Source organism: Rhinopithecus roxellana, chromosome 16 (genome assembly GCF_007565055.1).
Source record: "Rhinopithecus roxellana isolate Shanxi Qingling chromosome 16, ASM756505v1, whole genome shotgun sequence".
Lineage (NCBI taxonomy): Eukaryota > Metazoa > Chordata > Mammalia > Primates > Cercopithecidae > Rhinopithecus > Rhinopithecus roxellana.
In genome coordinates this window covers 99475162-99486669 of record NC_044564.1, presented here as the reverse complement: position 1 = coordinate 99486669, position 11508 = coordinate 99475162, and the positions used below count along the sequence as shown (strand labels likewise).

Sequence of the window (11508 nt, the reverse complement as noted above, 5' to 3'; positions counted from 1 at the left end):
TTCTATACTTGATCACAGTCAAAAGGTCAAGAACCAAGAAGTCAGTAAGTTCCTATGGACATCCTTAGTATCACATCACCGCTGTAACAAGTGGTGAACACGAGGAAATTCAGACAAGTCAAACACCCACACCTCATACACAGTTAAATTTTCCTTCATTTTTTTCTCTACTGATTCCAACAAAGAAATATGATGAGAAAAACTGGAGGGTTCTCACTTATTTGAATAACAAGTAAAAATCTAAAAATATCTTCACTGTATGTTATTACCAACTGTATCACTGGGTTTTACAGTGACAGCCCAGTGCTATAATTTCTGAGAAAACCTCTGCATAAAGCTCCATAAACCCAACCATTCCTGTAATGTATCGCCTTATCTAGCATACAATCATTTCAAATACAACTTTTGATGTTAGTATAATTTGTTCAAAAATGGTAATAAATACATCCATGAAGCCACAGAAATCACTACACAATCTATTGTAACTTGTTCTTACCAGTACTGACAGTTAATCCTAGACCCAAGATCCAATGTAAAAGAAAAATAAAATATGCCAATATTACTTGGTTTAATTACAGATATTCATTATACACATATCTTTTAATGGACCAACAGTCCCAATCAACATTATAAATAATCTAGGCCAACTACAGAGTAATGTCTGTGAACAATTATCACAAAACTAAAACATGGATGGCTGTCAGTTGGTGGCAGAGTTCTTGCTTTCATAATAAATATAAAATCAATTTCCTGCTCTAGCTCCTATTCCAAGTTGAAAATGATATATCTGACTATGAATTCCAACAACCTTCATCCATAGTTTAAAAAAAAAAAAAAAAAAACAATGGTGGGGGGAGAAAAGAAAGAAAAATGAAACTTGTAAGACTACCTAAGTCAATTCTTCCTCATTTGAGGACACTTGGATAGTAAAGGAAAGATGCACATTTAAGCTTGCCATTTCAAATACATATTTTTTTAATGTAATGTTTTCCTCCCCGTCAAATGCCATTCAAGAATTTCATAAGTCCTTCCCAATAATTCCTCTATAAATTATCTGCAGGGCTTAGTATATCTGAAAGCCTGCAGAAACCTTTTGTTTAAATAATAACATGCAATTTCAAAAGCTTTTTGTTCCCTTTTCAATCAAAAATAACTTCATATGTTTTAAATGAAATTTTGCAAGTAATCAGAGACTAATGAGGATTCATTGATTTAACTAGTTCAGGGAATCAGAGAAGGGAGTGAGAATTTAAAGTAACCAAGTGTTTCATTTAGAAAAGCAGCTAATGTGGTAGGTGCACTAAGTCCTCTTCACAGCGAAATGTAATCAGGACTTTTGTCTCAGGAGAAAACTCATCCTCCTCTCTGTGCACATTCCTAACTCACATTAATGTTAACGGGCATCACACATGCATACCGAAGAGATGCCTGCCTTGGTAGTATGCATGCATGGCAGCTGTGGTGACTAAATAATCCATATGGCTCTGAAGAGAAGATATGGTTTACTGGGTCCAGAGTCACAGCTACAGTGGTGGAATTCAGACACTACAACTAAACCCCAGTAGGAATGCCTTACCCAAACCCTCTTCCTTCTAACCATACCCAGCAAATATAGTTAGGCCAGGGTTTTGCAATTTCGTCCTCTATGGATGGTTTGTAGACAGAAGTTCCATGTTTGAGGAAACCTTAACCTTCTCATAGGCACAGAAGTTCTGTCTTCCCCCCTTTCCCCAAAGGCATCCTAGTATTCATTCATGTATTTCTCCCCAGAATATAAGAAATATCACAAAATAGCTTTATAGAGAAAAATTCAGAGGCCTGGCTTAGGCCACAAAAGTCAACAAAATCTGAATCAAGTATGAAATTCCATCTTCCACACAAAATGCCATCAGTAATCTTACCTATAAGATATATGCTGAAATATAAATTCCACAGGTTGTATAATGGGCAGTTTAACCATGAATTATAATTGTTACAGCTTTTATGGATTCAAGTCACAATGTTAATACTCATTTAATATACAATTTTCTGAAGCCCAATTCAACTTCTTCCTTCCTTCCCTAGTGAAGAAAATATCCTTGTGAAGTTCAATTTAGTGACACTGGTGCACAAGCCCATACACAGAAGTTTATACTTCTGAAAAGAGATAACAGTTCATTAGCCACGTTAATGAAATTATGTTTTAGGAAAAAAAAAGACTGGGTGACACAAAAATTTTAGTTTATTTTTCCATAGAAATAGTACAATAAAAACGATATTCAGTATCTCCAATTAGGTCAATTAATATTCAGAAAAATCCTGTAACATTTCGTTTAAATAATCATAGGAGGGGGAAAAAAAGAATCCACCAATGTTCTGGAAGCTTCTCTAGACCTTTCAATCAATTTTATTTATATGCAAAACCAAGAGAAACTCAAAAAAAAAAAAAAAAAAAAAAAAAAACAAAGCTCCTCCTGATGCTAAAGCTCTCAATTTACTGACAGGCAAATGGCTTCATGCTGCCACTTAATCTCATTTCTTGCATAATGCCCTCTAATTAGCATATCAAAGTGAATTAATACTTCTAGGGCATTAGCAATGGGGAAATCTGCTCCAGGCTCACAATAGCAGTTAAGAGAGAGCCAAGAAATCCTCAAAAACACCACAAACCACTTTGCATTGCAAAACTGTTCAATTTATTTATCCTCTCTCTAAACACTTTTACCGCACACTGTTTTACTACTATTCACCAAACAAAATGATAATTGCCAAAGTTACCAGCATCTGTAATGCCTGTTTAGAATCTTAATTTAGACTATGTTGCAGATAATTTCTATATGCAACCATTTGTTCTATTATAAATGTTAATATAGAGACACTGAAAATATTGACATTCTCAATTAGTTAATTTGAATTTGAAATAAAATTTTATGGGATTTTAAATTTATGAATTTTTTAATGTAAAAAGCCACCTGCTGGACTCTGATGCCTAAGAAATATGCTTTGAAAACTGAATGTGTCACATAAAAGAAAACAAAACAAACAAAAAATCATTTTGCCATAACATATGTTCAGTCTCACAAATAATGGTTTAAACATCGTGAGGAATCATCAGCATTAAAAGGATTACATTGTATACCAAGTCCTCATTAATATGATCACCAAAAAAGAGTTCTTGTCTAAACAGTTTAACATTTTTAAAGCACTTAAGTTGAAAGAAGTAGAAAACTTTTAACAATACTTTATCCATAAATATTTTTAGCTGCTTTCATACTAACCTGTTACTATTATGTAGACAGAGTTATGCAAAAAAAAGTTATGCCAATTCAGTTTGATACATTCTATCACACCAATTTTTTTGCTAGATATACACTCAAATTTAGTGCCAAAGTAAACTAGTTACCATTAAAACCTACAAACATATTATACTATGGAATATATCTATGAAAGAATAATACAGAAGAAATTCTTGTTGCAATTCTGCCTACAAAAGGGATAATTAGAATCAAGTGTTGAAGATTAATAAAATTTATTTTTTAATAAGTTCTGAGTTTGAAGGCATAAGAAAGTGGTTTATTTTTTCAGTAGCTTATTCAAGAATTAATTATTAATTTATTGGCTAAATATAGCACTGCCACCTAGATGTGATAGCAATTTGTTTGTCTGATTAACTTCAGTAACTTTGTAAAAAATGTGATAACCAGTTCTGAAAAACTTTTACCAATTTACACTACATAGTGATATAAATTATTTACTCTCTTCATACTTAAAGACTCAAATAGCCTACTGAAGTAGAGCAAATGCTTGAAAAGGTCAACACGGGCTTGAGGGGGAGGTGGTGGATATGTGTAAGCTTTGTTAGTTAATACCTAAATCATGCTGATCACACTGATAAATGGCTAAAACACAAGCCTGCTGAGAAAACAAATAAAACATTTTTTCTCATAATGTCAATATTGAACTAATAAATATCTAAAGATGTTCACATACACAAATAGGGAAAAGATAATCGGAAACCTTGTATAACTTGAAGTGTTAGTGCTGATGTGTTAAGTATTTATTCTGAATAGATACCTCATGGTAGAGTATAAAATAAAGTGATGACTGACTTAGGGTGTGGTTCATGAAACGCAGTTTCAATTCTTATAGTCCCACTTCATATAATGTAACTTCATCCTATACCATGCCACTATAAAGTATCAAAATATAAATAATCCAACTAAGATGTTAATTTAAATTTGCCTCGGAAGTAATCTTTTACAAAATTTATAAACTGTGATGGAAATATACAGGCAAAATTAATTAAAAGGAAAAGCATCACAGTATGAAAAATGTAGACAGGTACATTTTATGAAAGCTGATCAACCAGTGTGCTCTTTGGGGCAAGTCGGGGCCCTTTGCTAGTGTATTAATAGACTTCCGTTTCAGAATAAAATTATGTAAATTTAAAAAATAACATAGTAAAGCCCCAAATAAAATACCAAAACTACACAAATCTGTAATAAAATGAGGGTCATTAAAACTAAGGCACAAACGAATTACTTGCACACATCAAGTTACCATTGACATCAGAGAGTTCAATATATTTTTATTGGGAAGGAAAAAAATAAAGAACAGGATTGGAAAATGTCCCAACATTTTAAAGATAATATCCACATAATACTTTAGATCATGAAGTTCTAAACCAGCTTGGCAATGAGATTTTTCTCCAGGTTTTCTACAAATACATTATATGTGTTACTTTGTTAGGATGGAAGTGAAAGAATAAAAGTTGGAAAAATCCCTTTCTTTTACAACTTCTCTGAAAACCTCCTACAAAAGCTCCAGTAAGATATCAAATCTATAAAAATAGGGAAAAAAAGGTAAAATATTAAGTTGCTTTAAGAAAAATATATTGATAAAGCAATATAATTTATAACATTTCCAAGATACTCTGACTTTGTATTTTTCCTGTTTAATCACTTACTATTTCCAATGTAAACAGACCTAATGCCTAAAATTGACATGAAATTTAAAACATTAATGCTCCATTAAAATTTGCTTCAAAATAATTTTGGAATGGTGGGAATTACAGAGAAAACAAGACTGGCCAAATATTGCTAATTGCTGAAGATGGGCACTGAGTTCATGGGAGGTTCAAGAGTCTCTTCTCTCTGCATGTATTTATGTTTCAAAGGTGTCCACAATAAAAAGTTGTTAAAATCTAGAAAATAAGTTCATTAAAACAAAATGTGTTTCATGAAAACACAAAAAGGAATCGTGTATGGAACAGGCATTTGTTTTTAAAACTTGAAACAAACAATGATAATTATATTGGAAATACTGCAAGAGCAACTTTAAAACATATGCAAACATATAATAACATTTAGACGTTATAACAATTTTCACCTTGCTAAATTTTCACTTTAAAAAATTGATTTTTACACATGTAGAATTAAAAGAATCACACAGCACTGTACAAAGAAAAATGTAACAGATTTTTATACCAAAACCTTAAAAAGAGAAACACACCAGAAAAAGACTCCAAAGAGTCTCTAAATCTGTAGGTTCAGAATTAAACAGAGAGGGTCGAATGACAGTACTGCCTTATCTCTTTGAAAGCTAGCCACACTTATAGCAATAAAGACAAAAGGTTTAATCTCACATCATATACTAAATGCATATAAAATCTCACTTGTAAACTATACTCTTGATCTAGTTTTAATATCTAAAATTCTCATGACTCTTTCTAGGGAGGGTTCCTTTAAAAGCAAAGCATTTTTACTAGTCATTTTCTTCTCCTTAAACATAAAAAATACTTCAACCAGCCCAACCAGCCAAGCAGGCCTTTCTCTTCCCCTGCGGACACCTCCTGCAGTAGAGAAGTTCATTAAGTTTTATGATCTTCCCAAGTCAGTCCTGCTTATAAGCCTCACAAAGGCTACAAATCTGGCAAACCATCATGTATGCCATTAGACATTACTAGTAAATGAACGCTATTTAGGGTTTGTGGTGGCAATAAATCAGAGTTTGGTTGGCAGCCATCAACATGGAGTATTTTAACCTATCATTTAAAAAGGAAAAGGCTGTGTTTTTTTTCATGCATAACATTTTTCACAATAATATGATTCATATTATCTACTAAAATGTGGGATTTCATTTAAAAAATAAGTATTTTTTTCTTGAAAAAGAACTATTTCCTTCACTTAAACTCACATAATTAAGGACTTTGGAAAAAAGGCAGATTTTTGAGGATAAAATATTTCACAAAGGAAAGCACTTCAACAATTAAGATTAAGATGACCAAAAAGAGGTGGGGGCATACACCAAAAGAGGTATGCAGGTGAACAGACCTTGTGGCATCAGGGATATTCAATAAGAGACAGATGATAAAATATGGCTTTAAAAATCAGGAGAAAAATCTTAACATATCAACAATTATCTCATTGGTTACTTAGTTTAAAATAACTATCTTTATTTTAAAGCCTATAACTTTTTGGATGCTCTCAAAATGCACAAATATCACAATTCAACAATGAGAGACATTTCTGCCCAAAAATAATGGTATGATCAATTTTACAAAAGAATACATTCTCAAGAAAAAGCAGCATCTTACAATAAAACTATACTCTCCTTACCTCTCAACAAGAAAATAATATAATTGTAGTAGATCACCCATTTATCTGTCGGAAGGCAAAAAATACTTTTTCATATATGGTGGTTGGGTAGGGGGAACAGATGTTTTCTAAACTAAATCCCCCATGTGCATCAGAACTGGCAGTGTTCACTGCCTGATCAGAAACCTTAAAATCTACTGGCAGATCTACAAATAAACTGATTTTTTTTTAATGATTTTGTCTTATTTTAGAAGAAAAGCACAATTGAAATGACATTATCCACTGAAGTGACAGTTCACTCTCAACCCCCCATTATGCAGAATAGAGTCATCAACATAATGTTCCTGGTTTCTATTCATAAATGACTAGGTAAACTTTCTCTAGATTACAAAGAATTAATCTTTAGGTATTATTAGATTAAATAAAATTATTTTTTTAAAAAACCTGTATGCAATATACATATATTCTATAATGTTTCTTTTATAAGTTCATGTTTCTGAAGCATGACCGACTATGGAAGCAGGAGTGGTGGCGGGGGGACTTGGAATTTGCAGCCCTGCTTTCTTTGCTTTGGTAACACTACTGTCTACACAGATGATTTATTTCAAATTGAGGATTCTGAGTCCCCATCTCATTCTAAGACTAGTTTTGGAGAGTGAGGTGAAGCTATGGGTAGTAGGGGAGAAAGGAGAGAAGAGAAAGAGCTTCACCCCCATCAATCACTCAGTACTTAAATCCCATCCCTCTCCAGCTTAGAGAGGCTGGCAGGAAGATGTCTCTGCCCAGACAGCCGCCTTTACTCTTTGTCGGCTGTTGGCGTTTCACAAAAGAGATAATGTGCAAATGTGGATCCACTGGCCAAAGCACAAAAAGAGGATCTAATTTACAAGTTATCACTGAAAGCCCCAGAAACAATTTTAAAACACAAAAATTTCTTTTGTCAGCTGCCTCTTCGTTTTTAAATAGCAATAGCCCTACCAAAGCTCTCTCTGCCAGTAATTCCAGACTTTGAAAAGACTTGTTTCTTTTTCGTAACTCACCTTTGACATGTGGTTGACTATACTTTCCTTTCAGAATGGTGTAACAAAGTCCTGTGCAAATAAGCAACTAAAGGACTTATGCTTCCTAATTGAATTCTGCCTGCTGCTAAATGTCTCAACATGAAAAGCAGTTTGCTGGGTTTAGTTCTCAAGCTAGCTAGGCCAAAACTTTAAAAAGGCAAAAATAAATAAATAAATAAATAAATAAACACAAATAATGAGAAGGGGATGAGAAGCAATAAGTATCCATCCCCTCTCCCTAGTAATACAAGGCTGTATAAAGTCGAATCAATCTTAATATTCACAACACAGTCAATACCCCAGTGCTTAGCTGTCAGCAGAAACTGAAGTGGAGCCCTGATAGCAGGAAAACCCTTGGACATTAAGAAACAGAATTTACTGAGAATTGCATACTTTTAAGCTTCTAAACTAAGAATCTTCAAGACTTAATGCTAGATGTCTTATTTTACAGTCAGATAAAAATTATCTACTGTTTTAAATCACGCTTTCTAAAGGTAGCTAAAAATCAACACAAAATAAAAGTTACTAATTCAAAAAAGGATCACTGAGCATTAAGAAACCAGCCATAATATGTGAATGAAAACCAGGAAAAGTACTATTTGGCCTCCCTTATTATTTGCTGCTTATTACGGTTTAGCATATATATTTAATAGACAGCAATAACTCATTATCTTTTGTTGATTACTTTTAGGATCAGAATAGTATTGTAAAGCCAAAAACCTGTTTCAAAGAAGGCTGACTCACTTATCAACCTAACAATTATTTGCACTGTGCTATTTGTACACTCAATTTAAACACAATCACATGTAACCTTTTAAATAGCATCCCTTGGATAGTGCTATACCTGGACTTCAACTTTTTCTCCTTTGCCTCAACTTTCAAAATGGCAACTTTAAAATACCATACATCCAACACACACCAAAAAAAAAAAAAGAAAGAAAAGAACAGGAAAAAAATAAACAGTAGAGCTTGTTTAATGTACTTGTTTGCCACATACAGGGAAGATAATGGCAAATACAAACTAAAACATCCAAATCTCTGTTTCAATTTGAGCAGTTACCTCACTTCAAGACTAAAAGACCTTCCATTACCAAATAAAGTCTGACAAGAAAGTTAAACTGAAACGAATTACCAAAAATTTGCCAAATATGTACCTGTAGTTTTCATTCCAGCACTTCTGCAAAACCTATCTTCTTACATATTCCCTGACTTGGACACTTCAAAATTGTTTAACCTGCATCTGTGGACCTTTTTATACTTTATATATTAAGCAGTTACAAGTGTAATGACTTCAGGATACAAAATAAGACAAGTATTAACAGATGTAATACATTGTATATGTCTACACATCATTACCCTTCCTCGATTCTCTAAAGTAGTCTTCCCACCTAAAACACTAATTCAAGCATGCTACTGGGGTCTGTTCAATTGCATCTATTCTTCTATCCGTGCAGCTGAAGCTTAAGACTGTCTAAGTAAAACAAAGTTCGGGCGATGCTTCTCCCGGGGACTCGATCCTGGCATCCAGTCTCCCGTTGCTCCTTTTAAAAACTGACACACAAACAAGGCGAAAGGAGAGGGAAGAGGACGGCTGGCGCTCCGGGCCCCCTCCCCGCCTGCAGCCAGGGGCGGCCGCCGAGGGACGGCGATCCAACCCAGTCCGCACCTACACTTCATTTTACACCAGGAGCAGAACTGAGAAATCGACTCCAGATTTATTGCAGTTTTTTCTCAAGATCAGGACGTGGGAAGGAGAGAATGATCAAAGATGGCGGTGCCCAAAAGCAGCAGCTCTCAACTGGAGAGTCGAAGTAGCAGCTCCGACCCCCACCTCGGGGGTCTCCAGGCCCACTGTGGGGCGCAGCGTCTTACCTGTTTTCTCTTTGATCTCACACAGGACGCTGAAGAGCGCTGGTTTCATTCTGTGACAGTTCAGGGCATGTTTCCTAAAAAACAAGTAACAAAACACAAAGGTATTAGCATCACCTATGGAATAATATGGCGCCTTCCTTTAAGTTAGACCCAAGATTTAATTCCAGCCCCTCTTTCTGGAAGGCCCTTTTGAACCGTGGGAAGTCAACAAAAACTCCAGTTGACTAGTTCCCGACAGCCAGCAAGCCCCGGCGGCGAAAGCTGCAGCCGGAACAAGGCGGACCCATCTGCCCGGCAGGCAGCAGCCTCGGCCACCGCAGACGCGAACCCGCGCAGGGAGCCTCGCCCCAGGGGCAGGCGAAGGCGACCCGGGGGAGGGGACGAGAGCGGAGGGGCTCCCGCGTCCGCTCTTGTGCAGAGGGAGCCAGCGCGACGCTGCCAGCCGGCCGACTGCGGCCAGCGGGAGGGTGACAGCTCGGCAAAGTTTGCAAGGCGGCCCTCCCTCCCCGAGAACTTGGCCGTCCGCACCCCGACCCGCCAGGAAACCGCCCATCTCCCTGCGCCGGGCCCCGGTGGCCGCCCGCATCGCGAGGTCGTCCCGCGGCCACGGGAGCCAGCGCCTGGACTCCCGGCCGGAGAAGAAAGTTGCACTTCCCGGCGGCACGGCCCGCACGGGGGTCGGGGCGGGAGGTTTAAATCCGTGGGAGGGGGCGGGCTGCGAGGGGCAGGACGGGGAAAAGGACGCCACGGATTCCGCGCCGCCCCGAGTCCGTCCCGAGCCCCCCAGAGCAACTTTGCCGACTCCCGCCCGCTTCGAGGGGCGCGGGCAAGTCCCCCCGAGGCCGGGGCGGGCGGCCGGCTTTCGGAGAAAGTTCCCCGCCGGGGGCTGTGGCCCTGGCCCCGGGCGCCACCCCGGGCCCCTACTCCGCCGCGGGCCCGGCTCCCGCACACACACAAAAGATGCTTAATGAGACGACACCAACTTTGCTTGCGCCTCGTCCAAGCTCTGGTCGGTGATGGTCATGATCTGGTGGAGGATGTCGCCGATGTCCTGCTTCCTGCCGTCGCCGTCCGCCCCTTCGTGGCCGTGCGGGGGAGGCGGCAGGGCCATGCCCCCCTGCACCGAGTGGCCGGCCAGGTTCACCCCGGCCAGAGTCTGCAGCATCCTGGATTGATCGTCCATCCCGCCGCGCGCGGGCGGGAGCGGGCGGCGGCTGAGGCGAAGGCTGAGGCGGCGGCGGCGGCGACGAGGGAGGAGAAGAAAGAGGGGGAGGGGGAGGGGGAGGCGGCCGCGCGCTCCCCGCCCGCGCGGGGAGGGGGCGGCCCGGCCAGCAGGGCCCGCGGCTGAGGCGATGCAGCCGGGCGCCCGGCTCCGGCTTCCGCCGCCGCCGAGGCTGAGGAGAAGCGGCGGGCGGAAGCGCCGGGCTCCGCTGCGGTGGCGGAGGCGGAGGCGCCCGCTGCCCTCACGCGGCAGCCGCGCCGCCTCCTCGCCGCCGCGCGCCCCGCCGGGCGGCCCAGCGCAACTTGCTCCTCAGCGCCCGCCGAGTTGCCGGGACGCCCGCCGCCCCCCGCGCCAGCCTGCGCACTGCCCTCCTCGGCCGCCGCCGCCGCCTCGGCCGGGCAGGATCCGAGCCCCGGCGGCCCCGGGGGAGGCAGCGGCGGCGGCGGGCGGCGGCGGAGGAGGAGGCCTGCGGGCGGGCCGCGGGGAGCTAGGGGGGCGGAGGAGGAAAGTTTGGGAGCAAGCGGGCAGAGGCGGCGGGGACGCGGAGCCCGGAGGAGGGCCCTGGCGGGCCGTGCGCTGGGCGGACAGCGGATGGATAGGGCGGGAGAAGTCGCCGCCACCGCCGCCGCCGCCGGAGCCGCGCACCCAGCCACCAGCCACCGCGGACCGGGCTGGAAGGCCGCTGGGCCGAGGGATTGACAGGCTGCCAGTGCCACTCACTCACTGCGGCCAGGCGCCGGGGGAGGGGCGGGGGCCAGCAAGGGCGGGGGAGCGCTCC

At 40.8% G+C, this 11508-nt stretch overlaps 1 protein-coding gene across 2 annotated transcripts in view; it reads right to left on the bottom strand.

Annotated features, from left to right (window-relative positions):
- The window catches only part of PBX3 (PBX homeobox 3), a 234441-nt gene extending 223645 nt beyond the window's left edge, over positions 1 to 10796 (bottom strand). Inside the window, exons 1-2 of one of the 2 annotated variants that reach the window (XM_010365873.2) lie at positions 10492 to 10796; positions 9509 to 9582 (exon numbers count right to left, since the gene is read on the bottom strand). In XM_010365873.2, coding sequence (XP_010364175.1) covers positions 9509 to 9582; positions 10492 to 10691 — 274 coding nt within the window. In that variant the 5' untranslated portion in view covers positions 10692 to 10796. The remainder of the gene's footprint in view (positions 1 to 9508; positions 9583 to 10491) is intronic. The other variant, XM_010365874.2, reaches the window with a different exon arrangement.
- Between the last annotated feature and the right edge of the window lie 712 nt (positions 10797 to 11508).